The sequence below is a fragment of the Schistocerca nitens genome, chromosome 6 (genome assembly GCF_023898315.1).
Source record: "Schistocerca nitens isolate TAMUIC-IGC-003100 chromosome 6, iqSchNite1.1, whole genome shotgun sequence".
NCBI classification, from domain to species: domain Eukaryota; kingdom Metazoa; phylum Arthropoda; class Insecta; order Orthoptera; family Acrididae; genus Schistocerca; species Schistocerca nitens.
This window is the reverse complement of record NC_064619.1, coordinates 569,975,675-569,997,226: the sequence shown is the minus strand read 5'-3', so window position 1 is coordinate 569,997,226 and position 21,552 is coordinate 569,975,675. Positions and strand designations below refer to the sequence as shown.

Sequence of the window (21,552 nt, the reverse complement as noted above, 5' to 3'; positions counted from 1 at the left end):
GCGAGTCACAGTACTGTGAGTGACGGAGGGTACCTTGTACCACAACTAGTCGCAGACAGAGAGAGAGAGGAGGAGAACTGTCAATATGCAACCGAATGCGCTCTGATTTCTCGTATCTCATCATCGTGTAAAATGTAGAGACAGTAGGATCGTTCTGCAGTCAGCTTCAAATGCTGGTTCTCTACATTTTCTCAATAGTGTTCCTCGAAAAGAACGTCGCCTCCCCTCCAGGGATTCCCGTTCAAGTTCCCGAAGCATCTCCGTAACACTTGAGTGTTGTTCGAACCTATCAGTAACATATCTAGCACTGCGTTTGAACTGCTCTGATGTCTTCTTTTAATCCGACCTGGTGTGGGTCCCAAACACTAGAGCAGTACTCAAGAACAGGTCGCACTAACGTGATATATGCGGTCTCTACAAATGGACCACATTTTCCCAGAATTCTCCAAATATACCGAAATCGACCGTTCACCTTTCCTACGACAATCCTCACATGCCCTTTCCATTTCATATCGCTCTGCAAAGTTACACGCAGATATTTAAAGACTTGACTGTGTCAAGCAGCACACTGATAATGCTGTATTCTAACATTACGTGTTTGTTTTTCCTACTCATAGCTGCCTTTCATCGCACCAACTAGAAATTTTGCCCAAGTCATCGTGTATCCTCCTACAGTCACTCAACTTCGATACCTTCACGCACATCACAGCATCGTCAGCAAATAACTGCAGACTGCTGCCCATCCTATCCACCAAGTCACTTATTTACGTAGAAAATGTGGTGTCACTGCCAGACACGACACTTGCTAGGTGGTAGCTTAAATCGGCCGCGGTCCATTAGTACATGTCGGACCCGCGTGTCGCCACTGTGTGATCGCAGACCGAGCGCCACCACACGGCAGGTCTCGAGAGAAGTACGAGAACTCGCCCCAGTTGTACGACGACGTTGCTAGCGACTATACGGACGAAGCCTTTGCTCTCATTTGCCGAGAGACAGAATAGCCTTCAGCTAAGTTAATGGCTACGACTTAGCAAGGCGCCATTAGCCTTAAATAGCTTGTATATAAAGAGTCACTTGTATCGCCACAATCTCCAGATGTCTCATCAAGAACGATGTATACAAGGATGTATTAAAAGTTAAGTATATTCCAAAGATACGTATTTTCTTTATCACATTCATTAAGTCTCCTGTTTCAGACCTCACTCCATCCTTCGTGAGTTAGCGCGTGCATCTTGGCCGCCTCTTTCAATTAGTGTGCGTAGTGTTGGCAAGTCTGCCGACACTACAGAAAATAATGACAATCTTATCACAGTTAGCTGGGGCACTCCTGGCAATACCCGTCCCTCTGATGAACACTCGCCGTCGAGGACAATATACTGGGAAGAAGTCTTCGAGCCACTCACGTATCTGGAAACCTATTCCGTATGCTCGCACCTTCGTTAACAGTCTGCAGTGGGCTAGCCTGTCACATGCTTTTGGAGAATCTAGAAATATGAGAACCGCTGGGCGGGAATTCACAGACGAGCACTATCTCTGGAGGCCGCCTTTTGTGGAAGTAATGGCTGGCCACGCATCCCAGGGAAACGGCAGAGAAGGGCCGGACAGCAATCACGGTTTATTGATGGCCACCGGGGAAGTCCTTTACGGCGCCTGCCCGCTTCTCTCGGAGCAGTGTGGAACACGGGGAACCACTCGAGAACCAGTGCCGCCTCTATCACCAGAAGCAGCGGTGAAAGTAATTCCGCGTATCGGTGGCCGCAGACCTGTTCCGACGGCCGTTTCCGAGGCGGCGCTACTTAAGGCTGTTTTCCATTATCAGAGAACGTATGGAAGCTCGGTACGGCTTTGGGTGGGTAGGGGCCCTTAACGAGGCGCTCCTAAGAGGCGATGTCCGGGAAGTACGGTAATGCGACCAAGTGACGGCCCATTAATCCTGCCATCAAGAGGACCGCGTGTGCCCCCTCACCAAGGGGCCGACCCTACGCTGCCGTGAGATTTTTCACACTCAAACGCCTTTTCGTTCCGGCGTTTGCCACAAAAGGCCTGTGCGCAATTAAACCGTACTGGCTTGCCAACCTTTCGCACATGTTCCTGTACGTTTAGCATACGCTGGCGATATTATGACACTATATGTACTTGTACGGAAGTGAAACGTGGGAGATAAGCAGTTCAGGCAAGAGTGAATAGAAGCTTTTGAAACGTGGTGCAGTAGAGGATGTAAACACTGGTTACAACATACCACAGCCGCCCAGGTGAAGTCGACACGAGAAAATTGGTGTACGACACTTATGTTTCATCAAGCCGGGACATAGTCTCATACCCGCCTACGAAAACGACCTATACTATAGTGTATTCACACCACGCGCCAAGTCGTAGGCGAGGAGATGTAAAGTTCTACAGTTAATTATGAACAATAGCCACCAGGTTTTGACAAAGTAGCTACGAATTGTAACTGAACAAAAATATAAGCCTTAATGACTTGCAAAAATGAGTGTCTTCAGACAACATTGAATAATACTAATAAGATTTATTATTATTTACTCTCACACAGTCACCGACTAGTTTTCGTTTCAAACTGCGTAAAAATATGCCCTTACTGGTTTGGGAGAAAACATTATGAGTGATGGAATGGTAAGAAAGTGGGTGGGAACATTTAAAGATGTCCGCACAAATGTGCATGATGAACAACGGAGTGGGCGTCCTTCGGTCGTTAATGAAAGTTTGGTGCAGGAAGTGGACAATAAGGTGAGAGAAAACAGACGCTTTACGAATTACTCCTTGCGGGACGACTTTCCTAATGTTTCTCGTAGTGTTTTGTATGGCACTGTGGCCGAGCACTTGAATTACCGAAAATTGTGCGCACTTTGGGTACCGAAAATGTTGACGGAGGTGCACAAAACCAAGCGTTTAGACAGTGCATTGACTTTCCTTGAGCGCTACCACAACGACGGTGATGACTTCTTAAGCCAAATTGTTACGGGCGATGAAACATGGGTGGCTTACGTCTCAAAGCAACAGTCCATGGAAGTTGAGCAAGGGCATCATTTTGCTGCAAGACAATGCCCGTCCGCATGTGGCGAATCAGACCAAAGATCTCATCACATCTTTTCAATGGGAAACTCTAGATCATCCTTCGTACAGCCCCGATCTTGTGCTCAGTGACTATCATCTGTTCTTGCACTTGAAAAAAACACCTGGGTGGTCAGCGTCTTCAAGACGATGACGAAGTCAAAACAGTGCAGTGGTTAACAAGTCAGGCGGCAGACTTCTATGAGGAGGGTATTCAGAAACTGGTACAACGTTGTGACAAGTGCCTCAATATTGACGGAAATTATGAAGAAAAGTAGATTAAGGTATAGGCTTTCATGTACAAATAAAATTATTGAGATATCTTAGCACGTCTTTTTTTTTAATTTCAGTACGGTACTTACTTAAAAAACACGCCTCGTATCACGACAGTATTGAGGTAACAGACTTAAAAACATAATTAAAATTTAATTACAGCAACTATCAAGCGCATCAACGTGTGTAGTTCTAAGCAGGTAGCAGCTAGATCCAATTTAATTAATAATGAAAAACCAGTACTCTGAAGGCAGTTTTTGCTTAAATTTTTTAATTATTGTACATCAAGGAGGTCTTTAGTCGAATCCAGTTGCCGCATGTGCGGCAAAAAGCACGGAAAATGTGGCGATGGCGTGCGAAAGGAATCTGATAGTTTTTGTCGATTCGTGATCAGGAGGCGGGTGAGAACCTGGTGCCCAGGTAAACAACCGGTTGTCGCACGCGTCGACTCGTTAACGAGCGAGGCGGTGTCCTGTAATTCCCTGCGCTGTGCTGCCCTTGACCGGGAAGGCGACGCCGCGGGCCGGGTGGTGACCGCCGCAAGGTCACGCAGACCGTTAGCTGCCATTCAACGGCCTCCGAGAGCTGGAACTGGAAACGCGCAGCGTCTCGCCGGTGCATTCCAGAGCTGAAGCAGCGTCCTCAGTTCTGTCTATATGTCCTTCTGAAGTCCGCGTGCAGCGCCTTGCGTCAGATTAGTCTGGCAGAAGCTGCCCAAAATTACTTTCTGTTCGGGCATGTGCGTAAAACTCCACCCGTGGTGCAGCAACGGATACACTTAAATATCGTCATCAATGTTCTACCGGTGCCTTAGCACACGTATATGTAACCGAGATTCAGTATTTCTCGCCAACTTAGTGCTCTGGCTTCTAACAACCCTACCACAACGAAGGTCAAAAATTCATTATGATTTGTAGTATTGCTCACGCTACTAAATACTGCATTTTCGGGCAGCAACAAAGTTATATTATGTGGCAGGTGTCATTAGAGCACAGTTAATAAAGTCATTTCATGAAATAATGAATAAACTAGGCACTCATCTTTTCGTGTTTCCCACGCTGGTCTCGTTGTGAACTCATGGCTCAATCGTCGAAAATCTAGGTAGTGATGATTCCAAGCTCGGATGCAAAGAGGCCTAGGTGTTATTCTGCGATATTCAAAAGTTTTATAGATGTGTTTCATAAACCATTCTTGAAGATTAAACTTTTGCAAGATAGCACAATGGTGATGTAAAAAAGTAATCAGCACTCCGAATTTAAGTTAAACTTCTTTTTTATTATATTTGTTGCAATATCACGCAACTCACAAAACATCACTTCACAATATAGAACATACTTGAAAATATCTTCCTCACTGTTAAAGTTCACATTTCATAAACTGACTACAATTTGCGTCTTTTCAACATGACGACCAAGACTTGACTCTCTAATAATCGCTTACGCGCCCAAAAATCAGAGTTACAAGTACGACAAAGATCATAGTGACAAAAGAAAGAATACACATAATAATATCATTGCAATATAAACATATCGATGTATCAAAGTACCTCTACATGAAATCAAATCTGAATGTTGTCACAGAAATATGTTAACTACTTTACAGAAACACAGTAGAATATTGCTGGTATCGAGAGGTTGAGGTGAGGTGCCGTAATGGTTACGTAATTCAAGTACCATTACAGGCTCTTCGAAGGAAGGAAAATCATGAGTTAACGTTCTGTGTGCTGTTAGTTCAATAGCGATCCATTCTAAGATTGGACAGACAGGAAGGAAATCGATCGTGATTTTTTCTTCCTTTAACGATTTACAGAAACCATGTAAACCTTAAATCTTGACGACCGGACGTGAATTTAAACCATCATATTCTGGAATGCGAGTCCGATGTTCTAGCACTGCTCCGCCTCTTTCGGTGCTACCGCCTCACATTATCCAGCGTTTTGATACATGAAGTGTAGATACAATCTCTTTGTTTCGAACAATTTTCTTTACACTCATTTTTCTTCTAAATTTATAGCACTTTTTACAAGCTGAAGTAAGCAAATTTGTCGGAAAGAGGATTTGTTGTCTTAGGCAATTTGTGCAAGTCTGCATTCGTCATAGCCATTGTTATTTATAAGAGTAATAAGTAGGTGGCTGCCACATAAAATGTGCTTAACTGAAGTGACTGATGAGTAGATATAGTAACCAGTTACTTTCAGTTCCATTTATTAATGACAGTGGCTTCAATCGCCAGCTATTGTGTATTCTTATTGGGTGAAGCTACTACGTAGTTCTAGAGCATCAGCATTTAACAGAAAGCGACAACTATGGACAAAATTAGAATTACTACAATGATGGTAGTAATACAGAAAGCACGTTAAAACTAAGTCTTATCGGCAGAACACTTAGAAAATGTAACCTATCTACTAAAGAGACTGTCTAGGCTATGTTTGTCCGTCCTCTTTTGGATTACAGCTGCGCGGTCTGGGATTATTACCAAATAGGATTAACGGAGAACAAAGAAAAAGTTTGAGGAGTAGAAGCATGTTTTGTATTAACTAGGAATAGGCGAGAGAGTGTCACTGACATGATACAGGATATGCGAAGGGCATCATTAAAACAAAGGCGTTTTTCCTTGCGGCGGAAGCTTCTCACGAAATTTTAATCACCAACTTTCTCCTGCGAATGCGAAAATATTGTTAACGCCAACCTACATAGGGAGAAACGACCATCATAATAAAATAAGGGAAATCAGAGCTTGCACGGAAAGATATAGGTGTTCGTTCTCTTTTTTTCCGTGCTGTTCGAGACTGGAGTAATTATTGTGAAGGTAGTTCGATGAACCCTCTGCCAGGCACTTAAAATGGGAACCCTGTTTGCTCACCTTTCTGGTTTCGTGCGATCGACAGCAACAACACGGCTTGGCGCTTCTGGTTCTATTGATGTATGGAATTATACTGTAGAATGAGAAAGATAAGCCTACCGTGCTGTTAATACGAAAAGATGTCATCTACTTTTGCAGAAAATAAATATAATTAAGGGCAAAGAAGCCACTGCAAGAACTGAGGTCAAGTAGCCTGCGACTTAACATTCAACAGTTCATTTAACAAGGCATTAATCTGCGCCAGCGGCGCCAATAGTTCCGCAGGTAATAACCAGCACACAGTCTTTAGAGCTTCTGTAAAGTTTGGAAAGTAGGAGACGAGATGCTGGCAGAAGTAAAGCTGTGAGGAGGGGGCGTGAGTCGTACTTGGGTAGCTCAGACGGTAGATCATTTGCCCGCGAAAGGCAAACGTCCCGAGTTCGAGTCTCGGTCCGGCACACAGTGTTAATCTGCCAGGAAGTTTCACTAACCACTACTCCAGCAAAGTTATAGACGCCAGATATCCTTCTTCCATATATCTACAAGAAAATCTCCAATCATGTTAGATGGATCTTTCATGACAGTTAGTAGATGAGGAGAACATGAAACGTCTATTTCTTCAGCTTCAGGGCAGCAAATCTGGCTGCATTTCACAGCAGCGTGAACATTTAATAATTGGCGTTTATAGTAATCTGTTGCCCCAGCGGCAATGCCGTATGGTCCCGACGATTCATTTACGAGGTTCAATGCTTTTTTCCAAAACTGTACCCTTAGCAATTTATAAAAATCTAAAGATACAGTATAAACCATGGTTGCAATGTGAGTACTCTTTCTAAAAGTAGTGGAGCTACTGTAGTTATTTTTGTGTCAGAAAGGACGCTACATTCGCTTCGATATCTTCCGCCTGTCTTAATTAGCATCGGAATTTGCAAGAGCAGCCCGCCTGCAGCTCACCACTGAGCCGCGCGATACCTGGACGCTGGAGCACTCCGCGTAATTGGAATGCAGCCACGTGGCCCGGAAACGACCGGCGGAGCGATTTCTCACGGGCTCTGAAGGGCAAGCCGCTCTCCCTGGAGGGGCATTGCCCACCGTCCGTAACAGGGCCACAGCACGCGAGGGCGCCGCTGTTTCCAGGACTCGGCACACCGTAGCGCAGTCCAGGGCGAGGTGGACGTGAAGGCCTGCTCGGCCGACAGAAGATATAGTCTTGTCAGATCGCATGGATCTTTTTCAAACACCCAACACGTTACGTTTCATTGCAGGCTACGTATTAGTGAAATATACTGCATGACAACAGATGGCCCACCACGTAAATGTTACGGGAACAGGTGATTACTGTGTCACACTATTCATATGGACATTGGACGTCTGGGGATGGAGTTGAACAGCTCTGACATCGATAACATAACGCAAATATGATAATAAATAAAATCAGCTGATTAGCTGTATTTACTAATAATATATATGTATGTTTTGAATATTCTAAAGGCACAAGTTGAAGAGAGAGAGAGAGAGAGAGAGAGAGAGAGAGAGAGAGAGAGAGAGAAGGGGAGAGGGAGAGAATAACTGAAAGAGTTACGAGGCCTATTTATAAGGGATCTTTTGCGCTGCCTTATGGTTGAATAATCGAGACTAAATCATAGCAGTAACGTGCAAGTCCAGCATATCCTACAAGCGAACTGATGTAACTGATCTACCTCACTGGAATTGGCACGACGCAGTAAAATTTCTCGCACATTCATAATAAATCAGCAGTATATCGCGGTGACTAAGTTATGACCTGTAAAACGTAGAAATTTAATGCGTGGTATTCGGACGTTCAAAGAAATGTTTTTATGGATCAAACGCATACCTTACGGACACAATAATTTTGTAGTCCCTCACTGGATAATATGTAAAGAAGGAAAGATACCAAATGTGGTTCATTCCACGTTAATATCTTCCTGCTCGGAAGATTGTGCAAGTCAGAGCAAATCGAGGCCCATTCTCGTGCAATGTACTTATACAGGTTGTTACAACGCTACAAACGTCTAGGAGTGATAGATCAAGTCATCGTGAACAACCTTCAGTAGAGACGAAAAATGTTTGCTGACATTTCCCAGCGACGCTAGGTGTCCTTTGGTATTCGCCGGTCCTGGGATGACGAGATTTCACCGAACTAGCAGACTCTACTGACCAGGAGTGCTGCATATTATTTACCCCAGTAAAGTAATAGAATTATTTAAACAGACCTAAGAATGAGTGTCTCTAAATAGATAAAGTTGTTTTAAAAGGGAAACAGGAATTTCAGTTTTGCTCGGCCTATTGCCTTTCAAGCGGAGTAGATGACTGAATTGTAGGCAACATACAATGCATACGACTGCTGCAGAGTGCCTACGCCCTGCCACCTCACAGGGGCATAATCAGTCTTAAACGACGCCTAGCCTCTACGGGTAGCGTCAGCGAACATCTCATCTCCAACAGAAGTTGTTCCCCAAGACAAGTTTGTCTCAAAAACTTTTCAATTCCATGTACAGGTTTCAGAGGGTTCAGAGCACTCGCACGAAGTTTGTTCTTATCGTTAGCACTGAAACTGAGGAAAGCTAAACTTGCTTCTGAAGAAAACTTGAGACTTAACGAGGTTGATGCGGAGCAGTTTCTATTTCAAAATAGTTTGCGTGTCTCTCAACTTACAACCACACAATGGATTTTAATGCTGCACTCTCTTCTACACAATGTTCCTCTTCTCGCTTTTGATTTTGAAAGGAATGCGTCTTCCAGTTTCGTGAAAGAAATTTGTGCAATAGTGAAGACGCTGGATTCGTAGTCAGTAGGGACGGAGTTTGAATTCCGCTTAAAGTACTCTGAGTTAGGCTTTCAGTTCCCCTACTCTTCTTCGAACGACAGCGTTGTGGCGAAATCTCAGACTGTAGCTTCTCAGTTAAGGTTGACTATTCCTTCCGACGCTTCGTAGAGAAAAGACGGGACTAATTCACAGCTGGTTGTAAACTAAACTGTAAGTTGTGGCTAAATTACTTAGCGAAGATTACATCTGCATGCTGAAGGTTCTTCGAATATACTGCTGGTTGAGTCCATTTCAGCGCCGACCGCGCGAATGTTGTACGTGCCTGGGCGACGGAGTTAGCAGTTGGTGACGAGCCAGTCGTGACGAGAGCAGGGCTATCGACAGAACACGACACGAACGGGGGAGGCAATTTCCACGCCATCTCCGCAGATCGTTATGTTATGGAAATTGCGCCGACCTGCAAATCGAAAGGTGACAGTCGTGATGATCGTCGACAGAATCTACCAGTAGGAGCAGCACAGACGGTACCACGTTTCCGTTGGAACAGCATCCTGGGCAAACACTCGAGTTATGTATAAATTTCCTGAGTATCCGTACAAGCACAAACGCAACCACGGTAGCGAGGTGTAGGCTATTAGTAACGTTGTGGTACAGTTTATGAATGTTTCCAGGGCGGAAAAAGCTGGGCATCTTCAGGGGAGCAATGACTATAACAACATCTAGCGAGAATTTTTCCGCTGCTGCTCGCACATGTAATAGACTGAAACGAAATGAAAACTTGTGATGCCATTTTGCTGATTTTCGGAAATATATTAAAAATATTGTATGAACGTTAGGACCGTTTCCACGAACCTGGTGATATTTACGGCGCCGTCCGTGGCGATTCAGTTTAAGTATAAGTACCACCTATCAAAGAGAAGTTGCAGAAGACTAGTTGTTTTTCATTATAAACTACCACGACTGAGAAAGGGTCGCCTGCTGTGACAGGGACCTGTTGACCTCTTTAAACCTGCATGCAAAAGTTAACGATCTGGTCTCGTATTTTCAACAACTACAACGTGTTACCTAGACGAATAGTAACGAATAAAAATATATTATCTTCTTTGGGCTTTTATTAAAACTGCTAACCACGATTTAAAACATTAACGGCGTGTGGCAGCGATCAATGTAAAAATTTGGAAATTTGTGGTAAGGTCTTACGGTACCAAACTGCTGAGGTCATCGGTGCCTAAGCTTACACACTACTTAATCTTACTTAAACTAACTTACGCTAAGGACAACACACTCTCCCATTCCCGAGGGAGGACTCGAACCTACGACGGGGGCAGCCGCGCGGACCGTGACAAGGCGCTCCAGACCGCTCGGCTACCCCGCGCGGCGCGATCAATGTAGACGAACAGAACTTCATCTGACCAGTTGACGATGAGAAACTACGTTCTAAGCGTATTGTGGTTTGAGAGGAACGTGGTTAACGCGAAGCACGGATCTTGCCAGCTGTGATCGTGAACTGCCACACGGACGCAGCACTTGAAATACGTAGCTGTGTAAGAAAAGAAAGAATAAAATAGTTCTTATGAGAAATAAGGAATGAACATCACAGTACTTCGATGTGCGCGACCACAGTCGAAGTCGAGTGCACCTGTGCTTCACTGACCTGAGGATCCTCTCATCCCCCCAGGAAAAAGAGATATCTACAGTGTGGTGAAATACAGATGGCAGTGCCATTTGACATTTTTCAAATTCGCGAAAGTATTCCCAGAGGTTAAAATCACATTAACTAACAGAAGTTAAAAGCCAGTGGATATTGAAAACGAAAGTTCATAAAATAAAAAAAGTAAAAAGCCTTTTATGCGTACACCGCAATTTTCAGTATAAAATTAAAGCACGATGACTAGTTTCGGTTGTTTTCTACAACCGTCTTCGGATTGTTCAAATCGCAGAAAATCGGTGAATGTGCATTGAAAAACACAATTAGCTTTAGTCATGCAACGAGATGCATTCGTATTATGGGCCAACAAGATTATGATAGTATGTTGTGGGCGAGCCAGGTTGTAAACGATAACCTCGCAAGATTACGGTAATGAAGAAGGAAAATTGGCAGTTGCATTAGTAAAACTTGCAAGACATACCTGTGATTTTCAATTGTACAAGAGTTGTCAGCTGTTCCACAGTCTGGCTTACAGGGACTGATCAAGCATGGCGTATAAAATAGCCATCTATATAAAATGTGCACAAATGGAAATTTAAAAATAAAATGGCACAAGACCGACCTGCTTGGCAAGACACGCCAAAAGTAACTCGCATATAATGTTCTTCAATCCATGTTGACCGCTTTTTTACGATTTGACTGATCTGAAGATGATTGTAGAAAACAATTGAAACTAGTCATCGTGCTTTAACTGTATACCGAAAATTGCGGCCTCGGCATACAAAGTTTTTTAACATTAAAATGTTTTTATTCAATAAGTTACATTAAGGCCGCTGTCTCCTTCCCGGAACCGTGCGACTGCTACGGTCGCAGGTTCGAATCCTGCCTCGGGCATGGATGTGTGTGATGTCCTTAGGTTAGTTAGGTTTAAGTAGTTCTAAGTTCTAGGGGACGTATGACCACAGGAGTTGAGTCCCATAGTGCTCAGAGCCATTTGAACCATTTTTCTCCTTCCCGACAATGTCACGCTTCACTGAAAACTGAAGTTGTGGATCTCATTAACCACGTGAGACTCGTGTTACATTGCCACATTGCAGCGGTATTTGGTTTGCACGCGATAGGAACCGCATAAAAGCCTGTAACAGTGAGCACAGTATGGACCGTGGATGGTGACATGCTTTTTCTTCTGCGTTTCATTTGCAGCGTCTCGTCGTATAATGATAATATCAGAGATCGGATGGTGTTAATGCAGGAAAACATATCCAAAAAGCATTTAGTCAGGTTGCTACTCTCTTGAATGGAGTTAAGTTCTTGCACACAGCATGCGTACACGAACCAAAATAGCAGCACCAAACGGGGAAGGCTGCGTCACGGATCACCGCAACCTCTGCGCTCGCGGAAGTTGTGTCGGTTCCGCACGAGGAAGCCCGAACACCACGAAAACTACTCAGCGGAGCGGTTTCCCCTTTTCTCCTTCGTCATCGGAAAGCCATTCCGGCAGGACGCCAGCAAGGCCAGGCGTGGTGGGCGGCGGTTTAAAGACCGGGAAGCGCCGGCTGCCGTAACTGGCTCGGCCCGTGGGCAGCGGGCAGCGTGACTCACCGCCGCCTCTAGCAGCGCAGGGCCGGGGCTTCTTCACGGCGACCCTTGACCCGCTTCTGAATTGACGACTTACGTTCTAACAACGATACCTATGTTTGACTTTCTAAGCTGTCTACTAAAACAACACTGTTGTTGCGGTGTTCAGTCCGAAGAACGGGTAGAGGCACAGGTCTCTACGCTTGTCTTTCGTGTACATGTCTACTTATAGCTGCATAACTAGTCCAGCGCCGGCCGCGGTGGTCTCGCGGTTCTAGACGCGCAGTCCGGAACCGTGCGACTGCTACGGTCGCAGGTTCGAATCCTGCCTCGGGCATGGATGTGTGTGATGTCCTTAGGTCAGTTAGGTTTAAGTAGTTCTACGTTCTAGGGGACTTATGACCACAGCAGTTGAGTCCCATAGTGCTTAGAGTCATTTGAACCATTTTGAACCTGCAATCACTTGCCTTTGCTGACTATATTCGAGCCTAGATCTCCCTCTACGATTGTTATTCCTTCACACACACACACACACACACACACACACACACACACACACACACACACACACACACACACACACACATTGCCAAACTATCCCGTGATGTCTCAGGCTATGTCATACAAACCGATCCCGCGTTTTACTCACGTTGTGCTCATTAGTTACTTGGCCTACCAATCTAATATTCAGCGTTCGTCTGTAGCAACAAATTTCAAAAGCTTCTACTCTCTTCTCCTCTCGATCGTTTCCTGTCCACGTTCGACTTCCTTAAAAAATGGTTGAAATGGCTCTGAGCACTACGGGGCTTAACTTCTGAGGTCATCAGTCCCCTAGAACTTATAAATACTTAAACCTAACTAACCTAAGGACATACCCGAGGCAGGATTCGACCTTGCGACCGTAGCGGTTGCGCGGTTCCGAACTGTAGCGCCTAGAACCGCTCGGCCACCCCAGCCGGTCGACTTCTGTAAAAGCTACAGTCTAGACGAATTCTTGCTATTGCCACTCAGCATTTTTTATCCTTCTATTTCAACAATCACAAGTTATTTCAGTGCCCGAATAATAATACTCATAAACAACATAGTGCGTCCGAATAAATAAGTCCTCTTTTTCTTTCCCCTTTTCTAAACAGAACTACCTATGAATTGTCCATTATTTAAACTACGCTAGTAATGGGACGTCATCCGTTTTGCCTCGTGGTTTGCAGTCACTGTAAGTTCTACCTACCAGCTACGTTAATGTTTTGACACTTCGTATTGATAAAAACATCAAATCAAAAACACTTTCATTAGTCTAAATTTCAATTTTTATTTTTATTATGCGATCAGTTTCGGTGTTTCAATATGCCTGCTGCAGGTCCCTATGTAAAGACAACAATAATAACCGTATCCACTCCATAACAAAAGGGGCGGTGTAAACTTTAAGAAATCAGTTATAGACAGCGGTAATTTTTAGTAAACAACTAACAAAAACCAAACTGTACAGGGACTGATATCAAAACTCAAAGGCAAATTAAGGAATAAAACAAGAGAACAGTTGCACACTGTATGAATATAAACTAGGGATAAACTGTATATGCCGTGTAATAGTAAAGCGAACCTACAACTCGGAGGTCAAAATTACATGCTGTATATACCTAATTGCGGTGCACAGATTGACAAACAACCAGTATGTAACGCTAACGTCAATGCTCGTGAAACAACTGAAGCAAAACAATCTCAATTATGTACAGATGAGCACAATCTGAAGGAAAATATTTATTTATATGTTGTCATATAAAAGTGAAATGTAAAACCATACATTGGAGGTCAACCCCACGTTAACTACCTGTATTACCATGTGCCATATACTAATAAGAACCTAATAAAACAAGAATTTAATGTTACGTCAATACTATCTATCAATCACATATTCATAAGGTGTCACCTATTTCATACAAACATTTGTATTGAACTAAACTGTGAGGGCTAATGTAATACACCGTAACGAAATCCTACTAAATAGTAAGTGCTGAAATATCATGTGAAACAAGTCATAATTAACATTATCAAGAAATGGGAGCCGGTCGTTGTGGGCAAGCGGTTCTAGGCGCTTCAGTCCGGAACCGCGCGACTGCTACGGTCGCAGGTTCGAATCCTGCCTTGGACATGGATGTGTGTGTGATGTCCTTAGGTTAGTTAGGTTTAAGTAGGTCTAAGTTCTAGGAGACTGATGACCTCAGATGTTAAGTTCCATAGTGCTCAGAGCCATTTGCACCATTTTGAAGAAATGGGAAGTCTGCTGGTAGGCAGGCGTGTGGCTAGGTAATACAGCAAGCTGTAAACTATGAAGTTAGTCTACGGAAAAGTACTGCATTGCATACGCAGTATATCACTGAATTGGATGTCATACCCTATATAGTTTGGTTTTTGTGAAATGTTTATTACATATTACCACTGCATGTAATTGATTACTCAGATTTCACAAAACCTCTTTTGGTATGTAGCGTTCACTGTTATTATTATTGTCTTTACACACGGGCCCGAACATGAAAGTCAAATCCGAAACTGGTCGGATAAGTAAAATAAAATTTCAAATTTGGGCAGCTGAAGGCGTTTTTGATTTGACATTTCATACTGAACAGCCAAAGTCCCTCAACCATCCCGTATAACGACGGACTTTGAGAGACTTCTAATTTTCGATCGGCCGTGCTTAAGCTGGATGGTATCTGATGTGTACTGTATTACAAAGGAATCCCGTCTACAATTCACAGCTACTGACATTACAACATAAAGGCAAAACTTTACCCCCATCAACTATATCCCAAATGAATCAGTTTCACGCTTTTTTTAAAATTTATTATGTTACCGCATTTATTAAGACAGCACGCTTTGCAGTGATTTAAGCCGACCAGCTGTGCTGCAGGGTTGTGTGTTTCGTGACAGGTTCCGGTGGCTGCTGCCGCTGCTGTCGGCCCTGGCGCTGGTGTCTGCAGAGGACAGCGTGCTGCTGTACAGCAAGTTCGGCCTGCAGATGGTCACCTCGTCCACTCTGCACTGGATCCCTGCCACCGGCTCCAAGATGCCCAACTACACCATCAGCGCAGAGAACAGCCCCGTAGTCCGTGAGTAGTGACTGACACTGCTAAGCTCTTCATGCTCAGTACTATCACTAAACGAACAGTGTAGCGTGGCAGCGGCGTTCACGAGACAGCTATCTACAAGTTCCAAAGAGCCTCATTTTAAACATGCAAATTTTTCTTTGTTTACGAGTTTGTGCGAGTTGGGTGAAGGTGGGAGGCATGGGGGTTTGAGGTTGTCAAAAATTCAAATGCGCCCCATACTCAGGAAATGGGCGCAGAGGAAACCTACATCGCTGCTCTTGGTTTGGTCTTAGTGGACGTGGGTCACCGTTGCCTCCCTTCTACCTGTCACGAAGTGTCAAGTGTGTATCTGCGCCCTGTGCTTGTACAGTTCAGTTTTGGGTTTGTGTTATAGTGGTGAAGGGCAGGGAGATGGTTGAATCTGGTGCCGGTACATAGCCTACTACTCTCAGATAGCATCAAGCAGGCCACCAAGCTTGGAGTCCACATCCAAGCGAGGTGGCGCAGTGGTTAGCACACAGGACTCGCATTCGGAGGAAGACGGTTCAAACCAGCATGCAGCCATCCTAATCTAGGTTTTCTGTGATTTCCCTAAATCGCTTTAGGCAAATGCCTGGATGAGTCCTTTGAAAGGGCATGGCCGAATTTCTTCCCTGCCCTTCCCCAATCCGATGGGACCGATGACCTCGCCATTTGGTCCCTTCCCGCAAATCAACCAACCAACCACATCCAACGGACGGATCACCATCAACAGTTCACATGCCCTCACTCCATGAGACATTTGCACAAAGACTGGCGATCAGGAGCTTTACGCCACAAACTCTCATCCCCTTGTCACCTAATTACTGGAGGTGAAAACGTTTCACCACCAATATTCAAAGACACTTAACTCCGAGTCGAGCGCCACCGGCCAGGCGTGCATTAGTGATTCCAGCTACAGATACGCGAGGATGTGATGCCATATTCAACGTTAGTTCTTTTCACGACTTAAGACTGTAAGAGGATAATAAGAAGCCATTTTAATGACTGACATTGCCATGGTGTTTAATGCTCATTTGGACTGTATCTTACGTACCGAAGAAAACCACAAATGAGAGCTCCAAAAATGAGTTTGCTACAAATGTCCTTGAAACTAGTACATCGATCCCGAATGGTATACTCCATTGTCGTAACTGATAATTAGATATACTGAAGTACGGCGTGTCTTCTTTCCTCATCGCAGTGTTCCAGAACGAGTGTCGTTTGGACGACTGTATTGACTATATGTGCAGAGTAGTTTTATGAAACTGAATGGGAGACAGTTTGCTTAACCATCCAGGAGCGTCGCATGTCCCCACTGCCAGTACACTGTGCAGATATTTTCACTGCTTTAATCCAGTATAATGTCTCTTAGTTTGGTGATCAAGAACTGTACATGGACGCCTCTGCTCCACACGCCAATCACAAATGCGCATGATGAAGTTCTGTTTGAGAGTCGAATGTCCTGCCTCTGAAGCGAGCACAATCTCCATATGGTGTGACACTGCATTTGGCTACAGATTTAGCTTCACTGCGTTCAGAACGTCATTCCACTCAAATGACCACGACTTCAGGCAGTAAATCAAATTACCGCTATCTCTTTTGAACCTGTTTTGAAGCAGAATCTCTCCGTCATCCCACTCTGCATACCGCTTCACCCAGACACACAACACATAATATACCTTTTACGTGCAATTAAACACACTATTCGTCTACTTCACAGCTTGTGATCTAGTCATGAGCGCCGCTGCTTCTAGATCGCGGTATCATGGATTCGATTCCCTCCCGATTCGAAGACTTATTTTGCTCGGGGACTACGTGTTTAAGCTGTCCTAATTATTTCATCTCATATTTACCGAAAAGACGAGCAAGTCGCCGAAGTGACATCAAATAGAAAGAGGTGGCGAAACTATCCCAGAAGGGGTCTCCCGACCAACAATGGAATACGATGGTTTCATTGTTATCGGTGCACTATTTCTGTCTGTCTTCCGTCAATTTATTCCGGCGTACAAGCGACACCCACTAAGCTGGCGGCAAAGCCCATTTTATTGGGGAGAGGTGGCAAATGATGTGTCGCTTGTGTGGAGTAATGTTCTCGAACTGACCCTGCGTCGCGCTGGCCGAAGTGGCCGTGCGGTTAAAGGCGCTGCAGTCTGGAACCGCAAGACCGCTACGGTCGCAGGTTCGAATCCTGCCTCGGGCATGGATGTTTGTGATGTCCTTAGGTTAGTTAGGTTTAACTAGTTCTAAGTTCTAGGGGACTAATAACCTCAGCAGTTGAGTCCCATAGTGCTCAGAGCCATTTGAACCATTTTTTTGACCCTGCGTCCGTCCTACAAGTTTGTACACAACTTTCTCCCTCGCGGTTCCTGGTGGAAATGTGACCTCTGGTAAACAGTGTATTTACCAATACTTGTGATCAAACGACACGTAGTAGCAGCCACAGTTTGATGTTCAGCGAAGTAATTTGTTTGTTGCTATTTTGTCAAAAACTGACGTATTGAGCCCGTGGCTGTGTACAAAATATAGGCTGACTCTTACACAGAAGATTACAGCAACCAGCCACTTTTTCTAATGCTATTTATTTACTTACATAGCGCCGTTACCGATTTCGAACTGATAGGTTAATCTTCAGACGGCTAGTTCACGTTTTACATTACATTTTGAGTTTTGTTTCCTCATCTCACGAAACTTCTTTGGGTTGATGATGCCAAGTGTGTGAGAAGGAAAAGTGCTTTATACAGTTTTCGATGTTGCAAGATGATAGACAACCTGCACTGGTTCGCAATGGCGCGGATTCTTCATTGGCATCACCACCCCAAGGAAATTTCGTAAGATGGGGAAGCAAAACTCAAAATGTAATGTAAAACGTGAACTAGCAGTGTGAACATCAACCTATCGGTTCGAAATCGGTAACGGCACTAGTTAAGTAAATAAATAGCATTATAAAAATTGGAAGGTTGCTGTAATCTTCTGTGTAAGAGTCAACCTATAATTTGTTTGTTGTATAGCTTCGAAGATATTGTGTGATATCAAGTAATTAATGAAACAGTTCGCTTTTCATCACAATTCCCATCCAAAGTTGCTATTTGGTGAACAGTTTCAATTTCAGTGGGAGGGACTAACAATTTCTGTTCCCCTTAGACCAGTAGTGAACTCCTATCTCCTCGCCCATTACAGCCTCCTACGGGCGACGAAGAAAAATTGTGCAGATAATAATTCTTCTTGGACCACGTCCCATCCGCATATCAGTCACGTGTGAGGACAAAGGTCTTACTACTTAACAGTGGAAATTAATCACATGTAAGCATGTAATAAACATAAAGCTGTCCTCAACCTGAAGTTGGTTAAAACACTGTAGTGCTTGGGAAGGCATGGTACTGCTGGAATACCCCAGGCAGGCCTACACTTTAACACTGACCCCGAAAAACACAGCAACCTGTCATTTTTCACATATATATCATTGTCAGAACTGAAACAACTGATAAAGGACAGAAAAAATCCTAATGATGATCAAGATTTGAACTACACACTTTTAGATATGCAGTCTGACACTTGAACACTGCGCCATAGAGCACAAAACACCAATACTCCAAAGCATCCAGATCTGAATAAAGGCGCATTCGAAATCTCATAAGACTAAGCTGTGAGTCCGGTGAGTGCTGCCAAAAAGCTGAAAGAACAAAGAGAAGGTAGTTGGCAGAACAGCACTACCTTTAGACGCTGCCTGCTGTGCAGTTAAACGTCTGAAATGAATGGGGGAGAAGGATCGAACAGCAGTCGCCGTTTACGGATGGCCACCAGGGAAGACCTTTATGGCGTCGGACCGCTTCTCTTCAACCAGAGAGGCGCAGTGAAAGTACCCGAGTACTCGCGCCAGTTTTATCACTGGAAGCATCGGTACTACGATCCCAAACCTCTGGATTTGTAGTCTGACAGGCACCGAGCCATAAACGTGAAATGTAAGCTGTTACTGCGTATCAGAATAAGTTGACCCTAACAGTCTGCGATTTGCTCTTTCATCTGTACTGGACACCGTAACACGTGTACTGCTAAATGATGGGTTGTTTCAGCCGCGCCACGGAACCGGCCTAAGTAAGAGGACGTCGTAATAACGGGACATCTCGCCGCAAGTACTCTCTCCGCCTACAAAACGTTTGAAGCTGTTCCGCATCGCTACTCGTGTTCTGTAATGGAAGCAACAAAGAGCAGGCGCAAAGAGCTCGGGATAAGACCGGTCATTTTCGCCATGGGGAACAAAAAAGGAAGCACTGAGGTAACCACATCCTAAGTAGAACGAGAGAAAAAATAAATAAGTAAACAAAACAAAACAACTAAGCCGCTCGCCGCCGGGGGGACCGCCGGTGGAGCAGGAAACTTCCTGCTGTGCGTCGTCCAGGCTGCTTACAAAAAGCCGGCCCCAGTACGAGACAATAAAACGACCAGCAACGGTAGATGGCAGGAGCGTCGGTCAAGACTGCCCACGGTGTAAGGCTTCCGCTGCACGTGGTATACGGAGCGACCAAGCACGAAAACTACTGTGCACAAAATTCAACCCTCCAAATAAATGAATGTCCCTCTGTTATTAGATCAGCACGATACCTTTCGGAACATAATTCTCCACTAAAGGCTGCTGTAAACAAAGCATTATAATGAACACCAATTCTTGATTGTTTCAGATTTTATAGAGAACAGTGGCATCCAGTTGTTTACTGATGTGTTGTTTATACGAGTGTCATTCCATGGCACCGTGGTATATCGCCGTTATCGGACTACATACATTGGAAAGCCCGCAGCAGACTACCGAAAGCAACCGACTGAACGCAACCGCATGCGCGGATGGCTTGATCGTGTTACAAGATGGATGTAAGCAGAATGGAACAGCGAGCACACGCGAAAATTGCCGTTATCGCTGGCAGAAATGCTACTCAGTGTCATACGGAATTACGAGCAGCTGTGGTTGGTAGGCCATCACCCACAAAGGTTATGTTCATTCTGGAGTATGACAGCCACGGTATTTTGGAGTGTCACCCTGTTAGGGACGGCCACACTGTCAATGTCCAATACTACAGCAACTTTCTGCTGTACCATCTGCGATGTATACTTCGTCGAAAACTACAGCCGTAATCAATAATTGTGTACAGCGTTGGGGGTGGGAAATCCTCCCCCATCCACCCCAATCACCAGACCTCAGTCCATGCGAATCGACACCTTTTCACAACTGAAGAAACCATTGCGTGGGAGGGCGCTTTGCAGACAGGGTGGATATCCTCACGGCAATTCGGCGACAAGTGGCATACACTGATGGCAATGCTAATGGCATTCATCGCCTTTCCCATCGTGTCAACGCATTGGGGAACTTTTTTTTCCATTTGTACTCGAGCACAACAAATTTACACAGAGTTCCAATGCGCGTGTTTCATTTCCTCGTGTGCCATGACCTCCTGTAGTGGAGCCCTATTTACGTTGGCATTCAGATACACACTGCCTTACCGGTTCAGTGCACATCGTGGAATTCCCATGTTGTCATATCGCAAGATATACCATAATTGCCATGACTTAGAATGAACCACGTACATATTACCATTCACAGCTTTAATGGGGAAAAGGTAGTTCGCTCGTAATAATAACCGGGTGGGAGTTACGCCCTCTAAACACAACAATACATTTCTTAGTGTTGAATTTTTTGTACTGTGCTCTTTCCTCGGCACTTACTCTGGACTGTGTGCGAGGGTTTAACATCCAGTGTTTCCATGTAACGATCTAAATATTTTAGAGATCCATAATAGTCCCAGTTTCTAAAGATCGCACCAATTTTATGTGTGGTACCAACCGTTTGCATTGAGGCTTTTTCCTGCACGTACCGATTAGACTGTCAGAAGAGAAAAAAACTCTTGCAAATGGATGGTTGTGAACTGGATTTCAGAGATTCCAGTTCTGTTAAGCACCTGTGCTCTCTACTGCTCTACTGCTAAGGCACTGAAACAAATTTTGATAATTATAGCAGAAAAATACGAGGGCTATTCCGAAAGTAAGGTCCGATAGGTCGCGAAATGGAAACCACGGTAAAAATCAAAAATGTTTTATTTGCAACAGTTAGATACACCTTGCAGCTACTTATCTCCATAGTCGCCGACCCGACTTAGACGTGTATCGTAGCGTTGTACCAACTTTCCCATACCCTCGCTATAGAAGGCAGCCGCCAGTGCTCTCCGCCAATTCTCTACGCTGGCCTACGGCTCGTTGTCTTGTGC

The 21,552-nt window shown here is 44.5% G+C and overlaps 1 protein-coding gene across 1 annotated transcript in view; it reads left to right on the top strand.

Moving 5' to 3' along the window:
- LOC126263686 (protein unzipped) overlaps nucleotides 1–21,552 on the top strand; it is a 111,532-nt gene that overhangs the window by 66,695 nt on the left and 23,285 nt on the right. The window contains exon 2 of the mRNA XM_049960813.1: nucleotides 15,123–15,301. Within this exon, the coding sequence (XP_049816770.1) occupies nucleotides 15,123–15,301 (179 nt within the window). The remainder of the gene's footprint in view (nucleotides 1–15,122; nucleotides 15,302–21,552) is intronic.